This window comes from Phalacrocorax carbo, chromosome 2 (assembly GCF_963921805.1).
Source record: "Phalacrocorax carbo chromosome 2, bPhaCar2.1, whole genome shotgun sequence".
NCBI classification, from domain to species: Eukaryota; Metazoa; Chordata; class Aves; order Suliformes; family Phalacrocoracidae; genus Phalacrocorax; species Phalacrocorax carbo.
In genome coordinates, this window is record NC_087514.1 from 54,309,037 (window position 1) to 54,334,569 (window position 25,533).

At 43.3% G+C, this 25,533-nt stretch overlaps 1 protein-coding gene across 1 annotated transcript; it reads left to right on the forward strand.

The window, feature by feature from the left end:
- Window positions 1-11,568: 11,568 nt before the first annotated feature.
- Window positions 11,569-16,506, forward strand: LOC104040318 (myosin regulatory light chain 2, smooth muscle minor isoform). The gene is made up of 3 exons (XM_009506523.2): window positions 11,569-11,752; window positions 11,927-12,088; window positions 15,754-16,506. The coding sequence occupies exons 1-3, from the start codon at window positions 11,569-11,571 to the stop codon at window positions 15,924-15,926; spliced, it is 519 nt and encodes a 172-aa protein (XP_009504818.2). The 3' UTR covers window positions 15,927-16,506.
- The last annotated feature ends 9,027 nt before the right edge of the window (window positions 16,507-25,533 follow it).

Consider the following 25,533-nt stretch of genomic DNA (forward strand, 5'->3'; position numbering starts at 1 on the left):
ATTTTTCTTTTTCTCCTACCCAGACTATGCTCCTTGCTATACTGCTTCAGACTGCCACACCTGCTCCTTTTCTCAAAAGTTTGTTTTTAAACTCTGTGTTCCTCAGTAGGTTGCTGAGCTGTTTCTCCATGGGGTGCCTGCAAGGTTCTAGCAACAGCTGATGTTTTTTATTATTTTTTTTTGGAAGGTAGTTTACAAGTATGTATGGAAGTTTTCACCTACAATGCCCATGTGACAAAGAACTGTGCAGAGATGCAGGAAACACTGTCCTGTTGAAATGTTGCTATGTAACATCAAGCTGGAGAACATTTACACTGTCACTTCTTTAGACTGATCTTGTCATTCCTATGCAATTCAATACCATGCACATATGTGCAAGCAGCCTGTGCTACAGAGAGATGTTAGACTATCTCGATTTTTTTTTTTTTCTGCTTTGACTGTCTAAATGGTGTAAGATTCAGAGGATCAGTTTTCTTCTGTTACGAGCACTGGGTCCCCAAACCATTCTTTTCCTGATCCTGTCTTCTCAGTAAATTTCAGGCGCTGGTATGTTAGTTACACTGAGTAATGGGCAGATAGACCAGCTGGATTTTTCTTGCTGGAGGTAAGTTTTGAAGTAGTGATTTTTAAATGAAAAATATGAGTTACATAAAAGTAAATCTGTTACCCTCCTTGAGAGGAAACTGTCCACTTCAAAATCTTGTGAACTGCTGCTCTCAATATTTGAACAGCCAGCTGAAATGCAGGGTGTAGCTGCTTTGTTCCTTGTCGCGCTGCGGGTGCTACGTTCTTGGCTGCTTTCTAGATTAGGGATGGGGACGGGGAACTGTGTTAATGTTAAGATACCTATTCAGGAAGATAAGTTATTGAGAGAGAATTTCCAAGGATGTTGGGGTCTAACCAATGATGACCTTCCACGCTCAGGTTTCCCTAGTATCTGTATTGTAACACAGGAGACCAGTTAACCTGCAAGTGGGTGCAAACCCCTTAACTGCTGGAGAGCTACGTGACCGACAGACCCAGCCAAAAGACCATATAAGAGCATCAGATGCATTCTGTAGCTAGGCAGCGAGGAATGTCCGGACAGCTGAGGTTGCGTGCTGAGGGCTGTAGGGATGTGTCATCAATAATCCACTTCCAAAAATAAAAATAACTTTGGTCACTGAAGCAGCTTCAGATTCTGATGACTTAGACTTAGCATTTTGCAGTCAAAATCTTGGAACCTAATCTTTTCTCCCTTGGGGTTCATAGATAATGGTCTCCGAGCTCCACGCCAGACTAAGCTTATGATTAAAAACTATTTTCATAGGCTGATGCACACATTTAATAGTCTTACATCTACAGTGATATATAATGCCCTGTGAAGCACTATTGAAAAGCAGTGATTTATTTTACATGACCCATTTACCCTGTTCTAAGGCTACATCCGCAAAGGTCAAACTGAAGCCAAAGAGCTGTTGCAGCTGCATGAGAAACCTCCAGAGAGGACGACATTTGTGTGAAGGGCTGCCAGTATGCGCTTGCCTGCTGCCTTTCCCCCCCTCCCCAGCCCCCTACTCTGACTGTTGCTGGAGATACTGGTACTATGCAACATCTTAACCGCACAGGATCCACTTGTTTCTGCTCTTTATGCTGCATTTAAGCAAATAAAACCATCTTTTATCACACAGTGATCAGGTAACTGAAGCATTTGACAACATGAAGTCACCTTAATACACTAGCTCAGCAGCTAATTGATGTCACAGAGGTGGTGTTTGTATGCTCTGAAGTGAGGATCTGTTTCACTGCTGACCAAAGAACTATCTTTAGATTGCTTGTTTCTAGGGTCACTCTCATATGATGAGAAACAAAATGTAATGAAATGCGCCCCATCCTGGCACAGGATGTCAGTAACAGTAGGCCTTTGTGTCCTGCCCTGCGCAATTGTTCCAAAAGCTGGAAAATACCTGAAATCTTGTCATCACATGTGTCTTGTGGCTGTGGCCTTTTCTTGTCCGGAGCATTACTAACCTATTATTTGGTATGTTCGTGGGGGGTTTCAAATGGCAACAAATAGCTTTTACCATACTGAAGGCATTCAGACAATGCAAGTCCAAATAACGGGTGACTAACAACCAAAGCAGAGTCGGGAACATTTTAGATACCAGATATCAATCTGCTGTTGGTGTTGCCTATGTACCCATGCTCTTATCTTGGCTTGCTTACTTAATTTTTCAAACTCTACTGTCATTTTTAGATAACCTCCTCCCTCAGAAAAAAATATTTAGGATGATGTTAACTCAGAAACAGTGTTACAGAAGCTGGGAACAATATAAAGGCAAAAAGAAATCAGTAGATGCCTCTTGAAATGCAGCTTAAAAATAAATTATCATGAAATGTTGAAAAGCAATACTGGGGGGGGGGGGGAACCAACAAATTCCACACAGCTCATTTCATTTTTGTTGCGCTCTGAGCAGTAATTCCACAGAGATCACGTTTTTTTCAAGCTTTTTATATATTAGAAAACTTTTCATCTTAAAAAAAAAGGTGGTGGCACATGGCAGCTCCTCCTATTTCCCTCTGCAGCCCATGGGCCTGCGCACACATCATTACCTGGGACCACTCGTTTTGGGTAGGAGGGAGCTGAGGCGCTGTGGGCAGACAAAGCAGGCAGGCTGCTGTGGTGGCACACCCTTCGGGAATTCCTGTGCCAGACCTTGAAAAAAAAAAAAAAGCCACCACCTTGTATTGCAATGTTCAACAATACAGAAAAAAATGCTGCCAAGGAATGTTTTTAGAGCAAATGTGTGATATTCCCTAGAGAACAGACCATACATAATAGATGTTGCATCACAGGGCTTACGGGGTCATGCAGGTGGTATGAATGCAATAAATCCAAGGGAAGATGTTTACATGTTTCTCGGAAGCACGCGATTAATGGGAGAGCAGGAAATCGAACTGCCTCCGGGAAAATCCCAACCGCTCACTGCACGCAGGCTCCTCTGCCATGCAGCCGTGATTCGGTCCCTTAGTAGAGCAGCCCTGCACATACAGCTTGAAAGTCAGTTACCAATACTATAGGATTAGGAAGGTCAAGACTAACTATAATATGTGTGCCTAAAGGAGCAGGCGGTGTGTGACAGCACCATTCATTTTAGCACTCTTGTAAGATGTCACTGCTCAATTTTGCAAGGTTTATTTAATCCTTAATTTGTAATTTCCTCGCTTTGACTGTTTTAGGGCATCAGTGAGTACAACCTCACTAAGTATTCAACTACTTTTTTGTTTTGTTTATTCCTTTATGAACGCTGTGGGCACAGGTCCTTGGGAGTTAAAAGGCAGCATTTCATGATAATGTCCAGCCTCTCTCTAGCATGTTCAAGTGAGTGGGTGTAAAATGGGGCCTGCGAGCCCTGCCTTAGTATTTGCTAAAATAGAGTTGGCATCCGACACAAGCAACTTAAGCCTTGATTTAGCATTGTATCGAACAGATACTGGGTTGGTTTTTTTCTCTATCGAATCCCTCTTCCTTAACTGAGAGCTAACCATCTCTAACACAATAGCTTTTACACTGGCAATGTATTACCACCCCACAAGAAGTGTGTTGATTTTGAAATTGCTCCAGCAGCCAACCAAACTTGTGTAGGCATCACCTAAGAAGAACACTGATAACAGCTTACTTTTTATGTCAAACACCTGACTAAATATAACCCTTCTTTATTTCTGGGTATGTTTTAAAATACCATTTTAGGCCTTTGGCCAAGCATTGAGCAGATTTTGTCATCTGCGTTCTTTGTACATACACATTGTCAGATAGATACAAGCACTAATTTACCATGCGAGGAGAAGCCCCGTATGTGTGTCCTTAGGTTTAGCAGAATTAATTGCATGCATTTGAAAGATTAGAGGACTCACTCTCTTCTTACTAAGAATACTTTATCAATGCTTGTTTTTCCATTTCATTTACAAACATTGTGGAATCAGGGTGTCTGGCAATATTTCTCTTTAAAACTAGTGCAAAAGGGAGAAAAACCCACAAAGATTTGGCTAAAATTATTGCAATTTAGCAGATGAGGTAAAAAACAAGTGACGGACATACACCATAAGTGGCAATACAGTGACTTCGTTATCATGGAGAAAAGGTAGCAGGGGACAAAAACCTAGCAGAAATCAACAGCCTAAGATGTACTTTTCAACTTTGCCTGTCTTTTTTTTTTTTTTTAAATTTGTGTTCTTATAAATAAAGGACTTTGAACTTGGGAATGCAAGGAGCACCTTGTCTGCTGAGTCCAGTCCCTTGATGCTCCGTCAAACACATTTCAGTGCCCATTCATACAGTGACGGAGCTGCAGATTTAAATAATTATATAAATATAAATAATTTTCTCCTGTTTTACAACTCTTCAGAGACTGACTTTATTTTATTCACGTTCCATTACATCTCTCTGCTTTGTCCTTGGCCCTGGCATACCATTGTCATACGATGCTCTAGAGAACTTATATTCTCACGTTTTCCTCAGCTATGCACTCTGGAAGTTACCAGAAAGTCAGAACACCTGTTTCTCATTTTCAGTATGGAGAAAGGATATATCTGCCTTCTCTAGGCTCCAGTACATTCTCCGAGAGCCTTTATTTTTCATGCTCCAGCACCTACACTGTGGCAGGGACCACCTGGGAAAGCAGTAACTTACCATTCTTACTCATGAGCTCTTTGAATGAAAACAGGGAATACCCCGCAGCCGGTTAGAAGCCTTGTTCTGAGGCCCTCCAAGAGACCCAAGCAAAGACATGGATTCAGAATCCCTTCTTTCACTCATGACTTCCAAAATACATTCCGTTTGGATCACAGCGCTGGAGCTATTTTTGGAGAAGTTCCAGAACAACTCTGGGACACTCCCAGCATCACAAAAAGAATGACTGTCACTCTGACGGATACGGCACTGCACTTGGGATAGCTTGACAGAGACAACAGATGCCAGCTGGAATCAGAGGAGAAGGGACAGGAAGGCAGCGGGATGAGCCAAAATACTAGGTGAAGTCAAACTGCTTTTGTTAAATGACTGGTTTGACCTAGAAATTACTTAGAACAAAATTTAGAAATATTTGACTGTGCTGTCAATACTTAACCTCTGTTAAGTAGCGTTTGCTACTTGTCTCAACAGTGACAATACACTCAGAAAAATCCCTTAACTGGCAAAAATATCCAACTCTCACATATCTTTAACGCTTAATTCAATGCAAAAATCACAAATAGACTTTTTCACCTAGTCTCCTTTTTGATAGTATTTTGTTTGTTTCCTATGCATATCCTCAGTCTTACTTCTATGATGACCAAGGGTATGGAATAGCTGCTATACAAAAAAATGACCTAAGCAGGACTCTGCTACAGCTGACGGAACACCAAGAGCTCTCTAGAAGCACAAGTAATACAAAAGAGGTGGGCACACAATTCAGCCTCAGTATTTCTTCCAATACAAAGTCTAGAGCATCGAATAAAAATAGGAATAGGTAGGTTCAAAAATAGTAAGGTGAAGTTCTTCACGTAACATATAGCAACCTTGCAGAGGCATCCAAAAAGCACACGCAAAGGATATTGTGGATGCTAAATTTACATCAGTCCACAGACTACATATTAGGCAAGCTCATGGGTTACTAAATACCAGATCTGAAACAGGGTGGCTTACCCCTCCATGAGCTAAAAATAGTAGAGGTTGGGAGAGAATTCTGGGAAGATACCATAGGCTTCCCTCATTCTTATTTGTCCGTCAATACCTGCATATGGCCATTGCTGCTGCTCTCCCCTTAAGAACAGGCTAAAAGCACTCAGTGCTCTTTCTGCTCCAAAAAGAAGAGGAAGCATAGTGTGAAAGTGATTTTAAAAAAAATTATTCCAAGTTTCAGAAAAAAACAAAACAAACAAACAAAAAAACAAACCCCCACACAAACAAACCAACCCTAGAACAAACAATAAAACCCTCAGGGACCTGGCAGGAGAGACCGCACAGCATCTATTACTTATTGAAGGCATCCAAGGAACCAGCAGACACATCCCAGTGGTGCTCCACCCAGAAATGCAAGAAGCAGGAAGAGGACACAACTATTGGGCTTCCCCTTCCCCACTTTATGGGGCGATTTTGACTTGCTGTAAAATGAGGGTGAGACTTGGGCTATGTCATTTAACCCCAGATTCACAGTTCTCACCTTCTCAGGAGGTAGCAAGACCTGAATGTTGAGCAAAAGTCCAGCCTGAGCAATCCTGATAGGCTTGCTCTGCTCCTTGCTGTTGTGTATGGCCAAATGCAGCTGCTGTGGACGATCATGGTATTTTTCTTGGCCTTGCAGCGAGCAAGCGGTACACCATGACCGCAGTCCCCTGGCTCCCACTCGTTCAGTGCAGTTGCCTTTGTGGAGCAGGCAGTGCAGATACAGTCTACAGGAATGGCAGCTCACCAAAGCACAGCCAGGACTTTGCTCCAGAATACACATCTCTCTACAGCCAGGGCAGACAGGACTAGGCAGACTTTTACTGTGAGCCAGTGCAGCTGCTTCTCTAACATGAATTAGATTCATAATAAACATCATATGACAAAGACTGATTCTGCTTCATTAAGCAACCAAGTTAATCACAAGTATTTGCACTGTCATCATAACTCAGCGGAGGCGGGGAAATGGAGAGAGTTAAATAAAAGCAGGGAGAAGGTTTACTGTAAATTGCTTGCCGTCTGAAAGAGCCTTAGAACTTAAGCATGAAACAGATAATTTTGAAGGCTTTTAGACAATCCAAAGAAAACAAGCCTAGGATAACATTTCAACAACACCAAAGGATTGAGTATTTTAGAGGGAAAGGATATGAAATTTTATATGTTTTGCTTAAAAAGGTTTTTTCTTACACAAGACTGACATAAATGAGAAAGAATGTGGGAGTAATGAAGGAAAAAGTAGTAGAAAGAAAAACTGAAGGAGGTAAGAGCTCAGCATCTAAAAAACCCCATGTTTTCAGAATGGATAAATTAATTCCTATTCTGCATGGTTTTTGCAGGAAGTTATGTGGTACTTGAGAAACAAACAAATTTTTGGCATATTTTCTTGGATTTGGCAGCGCAAGCATTTTTCTCCAGCCCACAAAGCAAACGCTGTATGAAACCGGAGCCTACCAGCAGGTGGCACCATTCTCAGTACAGCACGGCGAGCTGCGAGAGCGCCCCTCCAGCGCAGCCCGCCCGCGCCACGAGAAGCTCCCGCCGCGGCTGCCCTGCGCACCGGGCGGCGGGGGGGGCACGCTCTCGCCGCAGGGCGCTTGGAGAAACCCTTCACTCTGGCCATACTTTGCCCTGGGTGGTGGCAAAAGGCTGGACGAATCACTTAGCAGCAGAGCTGCCCACTTCAACCCCGGGCCTCCCAGAACGTGCTCTCCCTAGGATGTGCCTGGACTGTTCTTTTAGAAGAGCCCGAAGGCCGCCGTCAAGACCAGGCCTGCTCTCCCATCAGAGGGCGATCTGCCAGCACAGCTCTCTCTGCAGCCGGGGAGCGCTGCGGGAGCACGGAAGAGCCTGCGTGCTCAAGAAACAGCCCGTGGCATCACTGCACTCCCAGACACAGCCTGTAAGGCAGCAGGAAACGGGACTAGAGCCACCCTGTTCTCCAGCAACAGCCAGGGATGCACAACCACAGGGAACTAAGGGCTGCTCAGGGCTGCGGGCAGCTCACAGGTACCATTCTCAAGCAGCAAACTCTCCGGAGGGAGTTTTAAACAGCAGACACAAAGTCGCGTTCACCTGAGAGATCATCACAACAGATCTTCTTCATTAAAAGCTGAAGCGCAAGCTAATACATTCACAAAAAAAGACCTTTACTTTTTTTTTTTCTTTTAGAGATTTATGTCAATGAGTAAAAAACCAATAATCTCCAAATATTCTGAAAGACAAAACAAATCCCTTCTCTCCCCTTTAAATTTCTTTAGCGGTATCATGTGTGTTGGAATCAAGTAAAATTGAACCATTTGTAAAAGCAATATCTAGATCAACATTGCACAGAAAATGGTCTGCATTTAACAACTGCTTCTCATTCCATTACGATGTGACAAATTGGAGACAAAAGCTTTAAGAGACAGAGGGAGATACAGACAGACAATTCTGTCACTAAGACCTGATCTCATACTGGGCGGTTAATATTACTGCACCTACTCTCACACCTTTGAAAGTTAAACAGTGGGAACAACATACACGTTGACAGGTTTCATGCAACACCTTTTTAATAGCATAAAAAACAATACAATACGGAGTAGTACATTTGCAGCACTGCTTCAATTTACAGCAAATGATAAAAGATTTTTAAATTAAGATATCAAATAGCTATTTTCATAATTAAATTTCAACACACAATTAACTTGTTGAAGATTACCATGGAGTATTTTAATAACTCTAATACTATCTTGGTGTTTCTACTGCTTTTCTGCCCACTCACACTTTGCATATAATTATCCCGAAACTATGCACCATGTCTAGTAAGTACAGAGGATTTTTCCCCAATACTTTTTCCATAAGCATGCTCTCTCTTGATTCATTGAAGTTGATTATTTCTTTCCCTTGCATTTCAAGGCAAATTTTAGAAGAGTGATATTAAAATTCACTGGGGAAGTATTCTTTTAAGCTCATTAGGCCAAATTCTCAGACCTCATGAAGTAACTCTTCTGGTTTGAGGGGAGGGCAGGGAAAGAAACTTGGGCCTTTTGGCAGTTAGTCCCTCCCTTCAAATTTGGGACTGCGACTTCTAGATTATGTATTAATATATTAACTTTCATATGTACACTGCCTAAATGTAAACCATTTCTATTTGTAAATAGAATTGGCAATTTCAGTAAAAGCCTGTTCCTCGATTTTTTTCCTTTCCTCCTTAAGAGCTATTGTTTACCAAGATGCGGAGTGTATACCAACAAAACTGTTAGTAGGTAGGAAAGGATTTAAAAGAGTGATGAACAGACAGCGCAGCTTTCCCATCTGATAATATTTCAGTATCTGTTTCTGTACAAAACAACAGCTTCTAGAAGCCCAAGTGATTTACATGGGACTTCAATATGCAAAATGTGAATAAGCGTTCTTTTCAGGAAAATTTCAAAAATGCAGAAGCGGTCAGGGGTTAAAACCAAACTGCTTCTGAAGTCGTTTCAGACCCCAGCCTCAGGGGAGCACTAAAAAGAGCTGGTGCCTCGGTTTCTTTGAGACCCTAAGGCAGTAAATTAAGAAAGCAAAAAAATTAGTGTTATCCTTTGCACTGTTTTAATGAAGAAAATATAATGAAGAGAATAAATCCTCCAAGGGGTCTTATAATCTACGGCTGCGACAGGCTGTAAGTCTTGCTCAGGCGGGAGTACTCATTTAGAAGACTTAAAGATGCAAACTGGAACTTTTCTGATCCCTTACGTGAAACCCGAGGAAGACTGGAGGTAAGGGTAACTGCCCACACTTAATTCAGGCGGTATATTACCAAACGGCCAGGCTTCGTTCCCCTCACTGCTGTGACACCGTGAACCTGTCAGCACCGCGGCCGCCGGCTGAGGCTTCAGGAACACGGACCGAAGCTCCATCTTCAACGTGATACATAAAAAATAAGCACAAGGGAAGAACCCGCTGACCCGAAGAACCCCTCCAGAACTACGTTTCCACCTCTTAAACCACCAGCCCGGAGCGTATCCCCACCCGGGGCGGGCACCGGCGGCCCCCCGACCTCAGACAGGCGTTTTCAAGGCGGCTCGGATTTATCCTTCTTCATCAACTTTCTGAGCTCCCCCCACCGTCCCCAGCCCACGGAACCCCCTCCCTTCCCCACCGCCCGGTACCTGCAGGCGGCGCCCGGGGCCCAGCGGCGGCGGCGGCGACTTCCCCCGGGCTGCGCCAAGGCTGCCGGAGCGGAGGGGGTGGGAGAGAAGCGTTTGCAGGGATGTCCCGGACCAGCCGGCCCCCGAGCAGCGGGGTGGGCGCTGCGATCGTTAGGAGAAAAGGCTTCGCTGCCCTCCGCTGCTTCTCCCGCCGCCACCCGGTGTCAGCCCGCCCCGGTCGTCCCCACCCGCCGCTCTGGAGGGCGATGGTTTCACCGGGAAGCACCGGGGCTGCGGTCGCTTCCTCCCTTCCGCGTCTGGCTCGTACCGGGTCCCCGCAGCGATCGTTGGGGTGAGGCCGGGAGGGTCTGGGTGCTGCCGGTGGGGCGGGAAGGGGCTGAGGAGAGTGACCCTTGGGAGACGCGTTCGAACCGGCGACCGTTGGCGGCAGCTGCTGGGGCAGCCGCTGCTGAGGAGAAGCGATGGCGCCGGGCTCCACCGCCACCGCCATCCCCGACAGTTGAGGCTAAGGCTCTGGCAGGATGTGGCTGCCGGAGCCTCAGCCTTAACCATCGGCGAGATCGAGGGGATAATTTTATTTTTTTTTTTTAATTAAAAAATCTCCTCAGCTCACCGGTGAGCTGAGCTTTGTCGCTGAGCTCAATTCTCCCCACAAGTCCAAGCTTAGGGCAAAGGGTAGCTGCCAGGTTGTTTTCAGGTCAGGGCCTTCTGTGGTTAAAGCTGAAAGGGGCGGCATGTAGGTTTCCCCCTCCCGCCTACCCTAAAGAACAAATGCAGTTTCCCCTAGTTCGATTTTTAAAATCTTAAAGCTTGTTCTGCAGCACTGTACGATGGAAGCCTTAGCAGGCTTAGCAACAGGTCAATTAAATGACAGTGGACCAAAGCATGGCCATTGCCCTGGGTTGTTCAGACCCCAAGCTGAGTGTTACAGATGAAGATATCTTTTTCTGAGCAGTTTTTCTAGGGAGACGAGCAAAAGCAGCATGAGTTGGTTGCTTTTACCTTTTTGCTTAGAGGAGTGGGCAGCAGAAGTCAGCTTTCAGGTATGCTGACTGTGGTATATTTCAGGTAAAATGAAATGCGTAAAAGTAAATGGAGATTAGGCAGAATTTACCAGTATGAGCAGAAATATAGCTTGCACAGTTTTCTTCTAGGTTTAAGGTGTTTTAAATAATGGAAGGCAAGGACAGAGACCCATCATTATACAAGAAAGCATCAATTTACTGCTGTCAGCTGTCAAGTGTAGGGGCTTCAATGTTGGCTCAGGTGAACTGAGTTGTGTTTTTCCTTCCCCTACTACCTAGGGGTAGTTATCATATATCCATACAGTTATCATATAGCCATATGCATACAGAGCTCTTTCACAGACTTAACGCAGCTCTCAAAACCTCGCTTTGCTCTTTTACGCTGGAGACCCTTCTGACTTCCCTCCTTGCAAGTGTCTGTACTAAGAAAGGATCCCAGACAAAGCTGTCCCTTTGAAGGCTGAAAATCAAGTTTAACTTATGTCTTCTTTCAGTGACTTTATTTGTTTAGGAGTCAGTCTTTCATTCGTTTGTATTTTCTGCTTCTATTTTTGCCTTTTTGATTAGGGAAGTGTGTTCTGATGAGAGGAAATGGAAGTGTGTTAGAGGTGTTTTCTATCTGCAAAGTTTAACAGTAAACCTTAGTACAGGTTTGGTTTTTTTTTAGTCCTAACTCTGATCTTATTATATTTACCGTGTTTATTTCTCTCCCTAGTGTCCAAAAATCAACATGTCTAGCAAAAAGGCAAAGACAAAGACCACCAAGAAGCGCCCTCAGCGTGCCACTTCCAATGTATTCGCAATGTTTGATCAGTCGCAGATCCAAGAATTCAAGGAGGCCTTCAACATGATCGACCAGAACAGGGATGGCTTCATTGACAAAGAGGACTTGCACGATATGCTCGCCTCCCTTGGTAATGTCGCTTTGCTGTTTATGGTTGCCAAGGAAATTCACGCTGTTGTAATGAAGATGTTGAGTTTGGGATAGCGTAGGAGAGGTGTCTCAGTTTGTGTTATGCTCTTCAGATTACTTTTTCTTTTAGTGTGAAAGCTAAACCAGCTTTAGCTAAAGCTGCCTTTATTTGCAGGAAAGAATCCAACGGATGAATACCTAGATGCCATGATGAATGAGGCTCCAGGCCCCATAAACTTCACAATGTTCCTCACAATGTTTGGAGAGAAGTTAAATGGCACCGATCCAGAAGACGTCATCAGGAATGCTTTTGCTTGCTTTGATGAAGAAGCAACAGGTGAAACTCAGCCACTTGGCAGGGGATGGGGGGGATGCTTTTATGCTGTTTATTTGGGTTTCTAAATAGTATGCTGATTTTTGTGCCTTTATAAATGAACAATGACACAGTAATCCTTCTAGATGGCATATTCTACCAAGTAATGAGAATTTGGCTTATTACTCAGTGAGAGCAAAAACAGTCCGGCTGTTCTGTGTGAGTACTGAGGACTACTAGTAATGATGTTCTGTGAGGCTTTGAAGAAGAGTGTTTTAACTGGGCAGCATGCGTCTTCCTCAAAGTGCAAAATAAGATGCATTTGGTCTAAGAAGCTGAGGAATTAAAATGGGTAGCGTGGCACTGAAAAGGTAACAGATGTGAAATCCGTAACACAACAGAGTTTGTCCTCCCCCGGCAGGAGGTCTGAGATGCATCTGAGTTCAAGGCAGGCTGTCCAGACTATGTAAACTCTAGTTGCCTAGTGTATGTTATGGCTCTGATCACAAATGCCATGTGTCATGCGCGCACCAGCAGGTCTGTTTGCTTTCAGGTTGCAGGAAGGGCTGCAGCCTTAATAATCTAAAGATAAAAGCCGGGTGGGGTTTGGACTGAGTAAGTTGGGGGGAAAGAAGAATGCACAGCTCAGTTTTACTATATCAGACTTTCAAGGTTGTGTCTATCATCTTGAGGTCAGAGTTTATGCTTTTTAAAATTTATTTATTTATTCACGTAGGTTTAGATTCCAGAGAATTGTGTAGCAGCCAGGGATGAATCTGTAGGGCAATTCTGTGCTATTACAGAATATCAGCGCTTTGACATGTGAACACGTCTCACTAGGGCGTGCTGAAATTATATAGCCTCTGTACTGGAGACATCACTGCACCTATAACTTTCCTCACAGCCGTCCACCACAAAATTTCAATCTAACCTGTGGATATGTGCTCTGAACCTTTCAAAGGATATTATTCCATTTCAAACAGCTATTTTCAGTCTGTGTATTTTTAGCACCTTTTGCCTTTTCAAAGAGCATCCCCTTCCTGCTGAGGTGTAGGTAAACAGGCTTTCTGCTGGTAAGGCCTTTTCAAATGTTAATTGACTTCCTCCCTCTCAAGGGAAATCTCTTTACCATCTCCTAGAGAAGGAATTTTTGTTAGTAGGTTAATTATTTTCTCTCCACAGGTAGTCTGACGCATTGTGCCACAGGGTTTTTTTGTGTGCACCAAAACAAGAGCCTGCGAATTACAATATAAAGAAAATGATTGTGCCACCAGTTCTTTTGAACAGTAACCTACGTCTATGTAAACAATAAGTTACTAGTTCAGGCCTCCGTGTACTGATAAGATTGATTTTATTATCTTTCAACTCTGTGTAGTAAATGTTTTAGTCTAGTCCTAGGATGATTTGAGGATAATGATTCCAACAGTCTCTTTTGTGTCTTAGGCCATCCTCAAAGTTTAACCGGGAAACATGTTAGGTAGTTATGCTGTTTTATTGATTTTTGATTCATAATAGTCAAAATGCAGTCTTCAAAATACTGTGTGATGTATTTGTAGAACCCATGGTATGTTTGCTTTATATTAATTTTATTCTCCCATTTGACTTCTGATCAGTTTGTTCCCTTTAAAATTGAACAAAAGCATTTCCAGCTATGTCAAACCTTTTCCTTTTTTTTCCTCCCACTTCATAATCACCACGCGTGTGTGTGTTATGGGCCTGATTTTCTAGCTCTACATCAGTGTAGTTCGTCTGAAAGAGAATAATACAAATCAGATCCCCTTGATGAGGATACGGTAGTTGTACTTGTTGGTTTTTACTTACGTTTCCTGTATTGCCAATCTAGTTGGGTGTATTGCTTCAGCATTACTACTGTATGTAGTACTACAAAATTAGCATAAAAGTTACATCTGTCTGCATTTGGTATATCTTTTGTCTGCTCTTTGATCCTGTATTGTCATCTGATTTGTGCTGAATCTTAAATTGTGCTTCATTAATGTGTTACTCTCCATCTATATTGAAGCTGTGTGTGAGGGAGAGTGGGAGTACTGTTCCCTTTACAGTTCAGTGCTGCTAAAAGTTTTAGTATATTCCTCGTCTGGCAACCTAGTTCAGTGTTTAAGCACCTAGCTGTTCAGACAGAAGCAGTTTAAGTCCTTCAGGCTAAACTTGCAGCACCAAAGGCCTTGCATTCTTTGAATACTAATCCTTATGTCATCTCTCATCACTACTTGGTCTCTGTAGGACTGCAGAAATAGAGAGCCTAATCTGTTGAGCTGGTTTTTCCCCTTCTTTATGCACACCTGCAAAGAGACAACTCCAAAATTTCACCTGATTAAGATGGGCCTGGTGAACTGAACATTCTCCCCATCTCTAAAGTGGAACATTGCTGTTAGCCTTCTTCATTTGGAGTCAGCAATTAAGGGCTTCTCTACACTGGGATATGATGCTGGTTTAATTAGCGTATGTTGAAACGCGTTTTCTTTCCCTTCCCCGCAGCATACGCCAACCCCATGATAATTTGTCCTGCTCATTGACTGCCTTTTAGTCCCCTGATTCCCTGTTTGGCTTTGTCTCTCTAATGAACTCTGCTTCAGTTATTGAACTCTCTTTCAAAAGCAGAACTTTTTTTTTTTTTAAATCACATTCTAATTGAATGTACATCAGTTGATGTGGGTGTCTACATATGATTTTCAGCTGTTCTGCACAGTTTACGTTTTGGTTTTTTTTTGAACCTACTTCTACCTCCTCTGTTCTGTGATTGATATTTCTCCAACTAAAGTTCAATAACCGATGTCTTTCTCAAATGAAGCAAGTATTGTGGATTTAAAGGCATGGTAGGTCTTATTTCAACATGAAGCAGTTTCTGCATTCACTGTCTACCTATTGTTATGCACATTCCTTCTTTCATCTCTAAACTTTCCTGGAATTATTTGGCAACTGGTGGTTCTGCCCACCTATTGAAATTGAATTAACAGAACATACTTAGCAGCTGCTCATTTTTATATATTTGTTAATTGCCTCCAAAATCTTCTGCTAGTATTTCAGCATAAAATAAATAATATATCCTACCTTTTTTGACTGGCTTGTCCACCTCTACCTCTCCACAGTAAACGTTACTCCCCCCTCTTGAGTTAACTTGCTGAATCCTGTCTTTTCTGTCTTTTCTGTTACAAACTCTTTCCCTGGATGCTTGCCAGCAGTTCACCGTACCCACAAAAACCACCTCCAGCAATAGTATTGTGCAGCAGTGAAGAGCCAACCAGTGGTTATTTAGTCCCCAGAGGAAACTAGTTTATAAAGGATGTGCAAATATATCTATTTAAGTGAAGAAAAATACAATTCAGTTAAGAGAACGTCTTGTGTAATGAGACCGGCAGTCACAGGAACTTGTTTTTCCACATTGAGCTGTTGAAGATCAGTAGATGCGAACAGGTATTATTAGATCACAGGAGATCAGGCCCTCTTTTCACAAATTGCTATGAAACACATCAGACTTTCCCCCCTTCCCCTTTGCATTCACGGAATTTCCTTAGAATTCAGTTAAGTATTTTGGACTCTTGGTGCAAGCGCATATATTACATGCTGTATTAGTTAATTGAATATCTGTTGTAGGTCTCTCTTACCGCTTTCGAAGACTTGGCTAAGAAATGGCTTCCCTTCTGTGATTCTCTCTGTACGTCTCATTCCAGGGTTCATCCAGGAAGACTACCTGCGCGAGCTGCTGACGACCATGGGGGACAGGTTCACGGATGAAGAGGTGGATGAGCTGTACAGAGAGGCACCCATCGACAAAAAGGGCAATTTCAACTACATTGAATTCACGCGCATCCTGAAACACGGAGCGAAAGACAAGGATGACTGAGCAAGTCCCTGGATACCTGCAGATAGCTTCCCCCCTGCTCCCCCCATTAATTTTATTTCTTGGGATCTGATTTTCTTTTTTTCTTCTTGGGACCTTTTGCATACATTTTTAGCATTCCACCTTTTTTGCCTGTGGACTCCGGGCTGCTCAGGCACGCCTAAGAGAGGACAGCTCACAGTGATAGAGGTTTAGGGACACAGATCTGTGAGTGTGGAGGCCCAGGTGAAAATGTCAGTGCTACTCATCCTAGCTAATTTTACATTTTTAATGGTAACTTTTCAAACAAACCACTGCTGTATTAAGTACATCATTAAAATTCTCATGCTAGAAGCGGACTGTTTATCTAATCATATCTGTAAATATTTTTGGAACTATATGCAGTTGTGTTGTTACCTGTTTTTGCCTTAAAAATGAAGCATAAGTCACTTAAGCATACCGATGTTTGTACTTCAGTGGCTTGAGTATTTCACTTACTACTGTGAAGCGTATACAATGAAGAAATTTCCATCCTTTGAATTTTAGTAGATTGTAAATCAATTATTTCTGTCCACGACTTGCACATTAAACATTTTAAATCTTACGGATGTAATTGAGGGGGTATTTTACCACCTTAGCGCCTCCGTTTCTTGACACTGAGAACAATATTAATACTGCTTTTTAAAAACTTGGATGGTAAATCCTAGCACTTTCTTTTAAAGAGACACCGTGTGTGAGTGGAATGCTTGAGTGATGCCGCTTACCAGATCTGCAGGACTGACAACATAGAATTCGTTACATTTCATTGCAACTGTTTTTTTTTCCCTTTCTTTTCTCTTCCCATCTTTTTTTAAAGCACAGTGAGAACGGGGCTGGATGAAGAAGGAAGGTGTGCTTTCTCTGTCCTTTTTGTTTTCTATCCAAAAATGTTATTCTTGCTTTCCAAATGAAACAATACACGATATATTTTTAAGAGCTGCTGCTGAGAGCGGTGCTTTGGGTGTGTGAGAAGGAGGCATTCTTTTTTGTTCCATTTCCCATAATTATATGCTCTAGTTCTTGTGGTATGGAATGCGTTGCAGATTTGCTGCAGTGCTCTGAAGCAACTTCGCCATAATCTGAATACTTGTGGTTTTGGTTTTTTGGTCTTGAGAGAAAGGATGATCAGAGCTGCTGCTGTCACTTCTAGCAGTTACATCGTTATCCCTTCAGAATTTAGGCTACAGAATTAAGAAATGTCATCTGGCTGGGAGCATTTTGCTGTTTCTTGGTAGGCTGCCATTGCGAACTGAACTTCTAATAAGTTTTTTTAGAGGACAGTGATTATTTGTTGCAGAAACACACTGTTCTTTCATGAATAACCTACCAGGGCTGTCATCTTTTGAGAAGGTCAACGCCATAAAAATCATTCACTGGTACCTCTAAGGAAAAGCTCCAAAGCTTCTGCTCTACTTCGGTCCCAGCTGGCTTTGCGGAAGGACGGAAGGGTGCGAGCGCATCAGGGGTCACAGGATGCTAGCAGCAGGCCTGTAAGACCAGTGGAAGGTGCTGAAAAGCAGAGGGGGGCGGGGGGGGAAGGGTTCAAAACGCTTTCAGAGAAGACAGAAGAAGAAATCCAAGTGCTTCAAAAGTAGGTTTTCTCTCAGTTGCTGCTTTTTTTCCCTGAAGCTATTTATATTTAGAGGGGGGCGGAGAGAAAAACTCGAAAAGACTTTTTGCAAGGTACCCGTGAAACCGGATTTGCAGCGGCGGCCTGCCCCGCGCGGGGCGCGCCTGGCGCCGGTCCCCAGGGCCGTCAGCAGGTGGCACCGCAGCGCCTGGCGCGCGCGCGGCTGAGGGGCGTTTGTTGCCCGGCTCCCGAAGGGCGCCTGGGCCCGGCCCGGCCCGGCCCGGCGCGGCGGGGAAGACGCGGGCCCTTCCCGCAGGAGCGCTGCTCCCACCGCACCGAGGGCGGCCAAGGCTAGCTGCCGGGATTTTTCAGATTGCAGCTTTTGTATGCGCTGCGTTCGGGCTCGTTAAACAAATTCATTCATTACAGAAGAGGGTAAAAAGAGGTATCTGCAAGCTGTTGGTACAGGGATGTATGTACAAACACACATGTGGTGTATGTTTGACAAAGATTGGGTTTCAAAAGGCCTTAAGGGCCTTCCTTGTAACTCAAACCAGATACGCTGCTGCTGCTCACGCATTCCATTTCTCCGTAGCTCCGTAAGCGCTCTCCTTGTTAACATCAGCTTTGAAAATTCAAATTTATATGTTTGCATAACTTTGTTTACATATGAAAGACTGAAACCTGTGATACAAACTAAACTGTTGAGGCTCGGAGTGAGGCAGCTGGTATTTATCTATAGCAATAAATGCTAATTGTTAAACCCCAGTTCTTGCTTATGGGCCAGGGCGATGTCACTATATAGCAACGCCTTTATGCCGGTTGCTCTTGTGATGACGAACTGTAATTCACTAATGCTATTGTTCTTAGCCTTGCCTTCGGGAGAATCTTTGTTTTACCCTCTCAAGTTTAAATGGCATTTAATGCTCTGATACAAACATGACAGAGAGACTGATAAAAACCGGACTCTTGGTGGGTAATTCAGAGGCCTGGGATTTCTCTTGCAAAGAAATTTTAAACACCCGCCCCGCTCACCCCTGATGCAGAAGGTGCCTTAAAGTCTGTGTCCGTCAGCAGCTGGTAACGCTGGTTTTGTAGAGTAACTGCAGTTCTCAGTCCTGGCAAAATCAGTCTCAGTAAGAGCCTCGCAGAATCTCCAAGTGTTCTTACTCAAGTGGGTCAGCAGAACATGAAGGCATTCATGGTGGGATGCCTTTCTTCTTTTTTCTTTTTTTTTTTTTTTTTTAATATTAATTCCGTTGTTTTGTAGCTAGGTCACTGGAGTGGAGGGCTGGAACAATGTGGCCTTGAATACTCTCAGCTAGAAGAGAGAATTAAAAGTAGGTCTGCAACATTCAGGCTGAATGTTAAACCACTGAACAATTGAATAAGGGAGGGTGGAACCATCACAAGCAGCTGTGTTTCTTATTGTGCTTTTTTTTCTCCCTCCTTTTTTGGCAAATGAAGGCGCTGAAGGCAGTGATCCCAGCAAAAGGGATTAAAGGGATCAATTCTACCTGAAGAAAGACTTTCCTGCTCTTCAAGGTAAAGTTCCCAAAAGCTATGATTCACAAGTGGGCTAGTGTGCTTGTTTCCTGTGGTTGCGGAGGCAACAAAGCTGAACCATAAATGAGTTTCAGCTTATAAACCGTTTCCTCTCCAGGAGTGTTTGTAAACATTTTCCTCTCCAGGGCTGTTTGTGAGAAGCAGTGCCTCACCAGGGAACTGTCTTGCACACCCTGTATCTGGCCTAACACGCCACACAGGCACTCCCCGTCGGTGTAGGTGACGACTTGTAAAGGTTGTCACTGCCTTTACTCTGCTTTAAAGCTGTGCGCTGTGGACTGCTGTAGCTCAGCACCCGATTATCCTCGAGCAACTCTGCTACCTCTGTACCGGGGGCAGTCATTTTGTAAGCTGTGCTATCCTTATGTGGGCATTACAGCCCTAAGTCCTGCAGAAAGAGTAGTGGTCACTTCTTACCTTCTCTCCAGTATTTCTTGTTGAGGAGATTCAGCAGATCCTTACTAAGTAAGCTTATTTTAATAGTTACTAATTTTAGTGCCTAACCCCCCCTAGATGGGGAGAGAGCGGCGCCTGTCAATCTGGCAGGCATGCCTCACTGTGGATAGTACCAGTGATGTGGGGCATTCCTCCCTGTCATCCAGGTACCAAGCAGTGGGTGTTTAACAGGACAACATCAAAATGTCAAACAGAATGATGCTTGGTCTAAAAACCATGAGAGTCTCAAGAGAATTCGTATCTCCAGGGTGGTAGCGTCTAAATACTAGGCACTTGGTATGACCTTTGTGGACTGTTTCCTAGCGGCAGGCATAGTTTGTATTGCTGTTCAAATAACCTCAGCTAACTGCTGACTCATCTCTAGTTCCACTCTACGCATCCCGTTGCTTAAGTATAAAAATTGTTTTAGTAGCAGTCATTAACTGTGAAAGGCAAACCTAACCAGAGTTGCCATGTAATCGTCACGAGATCAGAACTGTCATGTAAGCAGAGTATTTAAAAATATAAAAAAGCGTTCACACAGCTTTAATAGGAATGCATACCAGTCCCAGCAGGCTTCTTTCAGTGAGTAGGTAGGAGTTGCAAATGAAAGATACTTGCAGCTGGAAACTTCCTTTTCAAATAACTGCGGGTCACTGTGACATTGGAAGCGGTTGCAAAAAGCTATGGTGAGACCACAGTCATTGCATGCTGCCCCCCCACACATACACAAGATTTCCTGAGAAATCTCCTCAGCTCTATGCCCCAAAGTCCTGCCAATCTTCAAAACTGTAGGGCTGGAGTCAGTTAAAAGAAGAGTTGACAAGTTTCATGTTAGCAAGATAAGCTCATGAACTTTGTGGTACATTTTTTGGAAGAGAATTAAATAGAACAAAATTACTTGTAGTTAGTGCTTGCCTGTTTCTTTTACTGACTCAGGGGATAAGGTATTGTATATTTATTAGAACCTGAGTTATATGTTGTGCGAAACACAAGTTAAAACACCGTTCTTGCTATCCTGTTGGCAAACAGGGGAACCTGGCCATGAATCTAAACCCTTCTACTTTGCCTGCCCTCCTCCTCTACTAATTAAGGAAAAAATAAAGAGGTAGCAATGCAATTTGCAATTGTCAGAAGACAACATTTCTTTCAGACTTCGACTTTTTTTTTGTAGCTAATTGAGCATAATCTTGGAATGTAACTAACAATAACTAGTTTCTCTGCTGTAACAAATGTAGGTATGCGAACTGAATCTGCCTTGCTGGTGTTTGTTATTGGTGCTTTTTAGCACATCCGTCTGTTCCACAGCCTCTTTGCTCAGGTGAGGCAGAGAACAGCAGCACTGTTACAACCGTATTTGGGGATGTCCTACCACACGCAGACCTGAGAGGAAGGAGGAGTCATCAACCTTGTACAAAAGGATGAGTAAGGAATACACTGCAGAAATGCAGAACTCTGATTCACTTATTGAAAGATGATTATGGGCTACCTGAACCCCCAAAGAGGAGGATAAACTGTTGCCATGATGTATGAGGTATAACAGCGCAATTAGCAGAAACCCTACCTGGTAGCAGCCATAGCAGAATTTGGAGGCAAGTTCCAATGTGGATGGGGCAGCAATCAGAAGACAGTGATGAGGCTTGTTGGAAATAGTTGGTTTAACTCTCTTCCTGTTGCAATGTGTGCAGCCTGATGCCCCTGAAATTTTCTGCCCCAAGCTCTGGACACAGCATTTGGGTAACGGAGTAGCCATCTAAACTAATGAAGATTAAAATACTAGAAAGAGAAGACACTGAAGTATTTCCTGATGCAGCTGATCAGAGCAATGACTCTCTAGTGGAGATCCCAGTAGTCAGCCTTCTGACTGACTCAGAGACTGGACACCAATGCCTAGTCAGCTCTTTAGGTAGTGCCTTACTTTGGTAACCCACAGCAGCTCTTTCAGGGTTCTGTTTCATATTTGATGTTTCACTCTCTCTCTCTCTCTCCCCCCACCCCGCCTCCTGTCCTTTATGCAAGCACTTAAATGTCTTCCACATGACTTCCACATGTCAGGGGCCTGCATCTACCCCTCTGTTACAAGCTTTACACATGCCTAAGGGTTGAGGCCCTCAAGCAAGAAAGGCATTCCCTTCCCTACTCTGTGTACCACACCTTGGGCCTCACCTTGAGATAAGATTCAAAGCAGCTAATAAGCTGTAAGGCAGACTTTACAAATTTTGATGAGTAAAAATTCAAGCACCTTCAGGATTAAGGAGTAATTCAGTGGCAGCTTTGAAAATGCTGGCAGTATCTAAATGGGATGTCGGTACACTCAGACATTTCAGGCTCTTAGCTGAAAGTGCAAATCAGATTCTCGTGCACATCTCGGGGTGCACAGCAATCGGGCAACGTGTGACAAAACTGTCACCTGAGGGTCCTAGGTAAATGTGCTAGGAAAATAAGAGACTGGTTTGGCTGACGTTCTTACTAGTGATGCCTGGAAGATCTTAACCCTATGGCAGGTTTTCAGGGCTGGTAATTATGCCTCTTCCACCACTAATCTCAAGTGTTGCTATGAAAGAGCAAATATCAAACGAAGGGCTGCTGGCTGCCTATTTTCACAACCACTTTCCAGACTGGAAGGGTACTTTACACCTATGTGACTGATTCTGGATTGTTCTTACCTATGACAGATTTAGTGCTCGCACACACCCTTCACAGGAATGTTTTTGTTACCTACTGGTGGTTTTTAAAGTGACTATAAAACCCAGGAAAGCATTTGGAAGATGCTGTTATTATGAACAGGTTAGGGGGTGTTTATTTTAGTTATTTCTTCTCCTTCCAATCCCTCCATGTCTCCCTTAAGCCTATTCACAGGCTTTTCTTCTACAGGGAAATTGTACTGGATTCAGTGAGGCTTACCTAAAAAGGCCGTTTCAGCAACATTATGTGAGTTTCCAGTATTTACCTTTACATACCAATACGTAATTCTGGCTCATTTCCTGACTCTGGTGTTCTTAGTTTTGGGTTGGTTGGGTTTTTTTTACTTTTTTTTTTAAAGGTACATTTTGCTTGAGTTTCAGCCTCTAATCATTACTACATTAATGCCTTTCCTATACAGTTTGCCCCATTTTTATCTCTGTGGCAGTTGTCATTTTCATTTGGTGAATCTTCTTGCATTTCTCAGCTATATGCAGCAGATGTCAGACACCTAGGATATCTGGGCATGTTCTTACACCGTCCACAAAGGTTCGTTTCAAGCTTGTGTTCCCAGAAGCTATGGAGAAAAGGACTGTATAAAATCTGCTTAGAACAGAAGTTGGTTGGGGGTAGGGGGCAAGAAGTTTTATCCCTGGAAATAAAAGCAATGTGGCATGAAGGTATTTGTGATACGGGTTCCTTTTAATGAATCTCAGCCACTTAGTTGACTCAAGACGTTAAATTGGTCTTTCCCTAAAGTAAGTAATTAGCTTTCAACACAGAAAATTAAATTGCTTAAGATTATTACACAACTATCTGAACAATACTTCTAGTGTCTTGTTGCTTTTATTGCTTTTTTGCTCCTGGCATTTTGTATGTAATCATCCAGACACCATGAGACATATTGATTAAATAAATTGGGGCTCTTTGCACAGTACAATCTTGTTTTATATAATCTTATACAATATGCTATTGCCATAACCAAGTAATAAAAAAAGTAGAGTTAAGATAGAAACTTTGGGGAAAGCCAGTCTGTCCTGTAATCCATAGTCAGAAGTACTTTGGACTCCTGAAATAAGCTACGTCTTTATTGGAAGACAGACAGACTCCTGAGTTGACTTGAGGAGGTATTTTGCTATTAGGCTGAGCATATTTCATGTTACTACACTAAAAATAAGCTGGCTGAGAAGCAACTTCTGTGCCAATGCTCCCAGAGCTCCAGACAGGTGAGTAGGTCACTCTCTGTGTTTGTACAGTGTCTAGCAAAACTGGGGGGGGGGGGGGGGGGGAATATAATGTCTTAAGGCATTTCCATAGTAAAACTAATAAGCACTTTTTGAGTAGGGGTGACAAAAGCTATGTTTGAATAGCTTCCACCAGGCCCTCTCTAATTCATCAGAACATCATTTCCACCTCTGGCTTTGACTAGGCTGATTTAGCAGCTTTCTGTTAGCAGTGTTCTAGATAACAAGTGGCAACCAAAATATTCCAAGGCTGCCTCATCCTTTCTTATCCCACAGCCTAATGACAAAAGGAGACAATTGTACCTTGTTTGCTAACTATGTGCTGTGCTTTATCTTGCATTTTGGCTTATGTTGTCATCAAGTTGCTAGACATTCTGTGACACTGTCTGCACGGCTCCTCCGTGCAGCTCTTGGCTGAGTTACAAGGGCATGGTATCACAAAAGGGCAAACGCAAGCATTGGCACCTGTCGATAACTGTTGTTTAGAGGGAAATTGTTCCTTTTTCCAGCCGCTGAAACATCAGATCTCCAGGCTGCTAAATAAATGCTATTATACATCACCTGGGCACCATATGGTCTGCATGCTTCCGACTATAGCTGAGCCACAGCCCTCCAAGCAGTCAGGTGAGAGCGCTACCTTCCAGCCTCAGTAGCTGTCTGCTTTGAGCAGTAAGGCTTCCACATCAGTGTGTTGTAAAGAGAATGAGGGTAAGTCTCTCATAAAGTACCAGAAGGATTTTGTTTCCTTGTGGAAATGCTGAAGTTTCCGCTGACCTTTCCATGCATGGATGAATAAGTAGTCTAGTTGTTTAATGTCAATTGTGCTGCACAGCCTACAGGTCTGCGCTCTGGTATTCCTGCAGCTCTGACACCCCCTCAGAGACCTCATGTTGTATTCAGGTGTCCAAAACTGTGGCTTAAATGAGCTCATCTCATCTTATGCAGCTTTTATTATGTTCGGCTACTGCAGCTGCAAAAGAAGTCTGTTTTATGCTGGGTCTTGCTTTGGCACCATGCTTGAACGCATAGAACCAATGTGTGCATGGAGCTTGAGGTGACTGGGTGTCAGCAGGCTAAGACCTTCCACGCAGAGAAAGAGGAAATGAGGTCTGAATCAATTCCTGGAGTAGCACAAATTAGTGAGCTACTAAGAGCCATCAGAGAGGCTCCCAGCGAGCCTCACACTTAACCCAGGTAATTACAGCTGCAGGTGGCTATGTAAACATGAATCACATAGGTGAAAGTAGTGCTGAAGCCTCAGCAAGACTGGCTTTAGATGCCTAGGAGCTGAGTCCAACTACATTTTATTGACCTTCCTGCCAAGACACCCTCAATCCTCGCTCTAACAGCTACCCAGAGTACAGCATGTTATTGACATTTAAAACATCTGGGACTGGGGCAAGCTGTATTGGCCAAATCCTCACCTACATCCGTACAAGTAAATCCAGTACTCATACAAGTTTGACAGGCAAATTTTGGCTCTGTGCCTGCAGCTCACTTTTTAACAAGTGAAGATCTGTTTCCATCCTAAAGTGCTTGAAAGGAACTTCTGTTTTTGAGAACATGAGATAACTAAGGTAACAAATTACTTCATCACCTACCAATGTCCCAGAAGCACAGACACACAGATTTTGTAAAGGACCTTAAAACTTCCGGGTTTCAATCCATACTGAACCTAGGCTTTGAACTCTTAAGAGAGTGAGTTGTACTTTTCCTGTTCTAATGGCTTACAGGCCTGATTGTCTAGAGTGGCCTTTTACATTTATTTTCTAGAAGATTAATATCTAATGTTCTAGGCTGAGCTGAAGAGCTTCATTGTCGTTTCCAATCTAAAGCACATGCGGTCTACAATGGGACGATGTCTTTGGGCCTTACTTGTGTCCTACTCCTTCACAGCCTGAGTCCAGCAACCATAGGCTGAACATGTTTAGCAAGGGTGGATGACAGCACTGAGTGAAGCACAAGCACGGTGGCATCTCAGGCTAAATCAAAACTGAAGAGATTCATGCCTTTTGCCTTCCAGTTCCGTATCTAGAGCTTACACGCAGCTAGTAGAGACCTGGGTGCAATTTCCTTTTGAGCCTGAGAAGGCTCA

Coding starts and splice junctions, on each gene's coding strand:
- LOC104040318 (XM_009506523.2), top strand. CDS start 11,569: ATGTCTAGCAAAAAGGCAAAGACAAAGACCACCAAGAAGCGCCCTCAG. Junction 11,753..11,926: donor CGATATGCTCGCCTCCCTTG/GTAATGTCGCTT, acceptor CTTTATTTGCAG/GAAAGAATCCAACGGATGAA. Junction 12,089..15,753: donor CTTTGATGAAGAAGCAACAG/GTGAAACTCAGC, acceptor GTCTCATTCCAG/GGTTCATCCAGGAAGACTAC.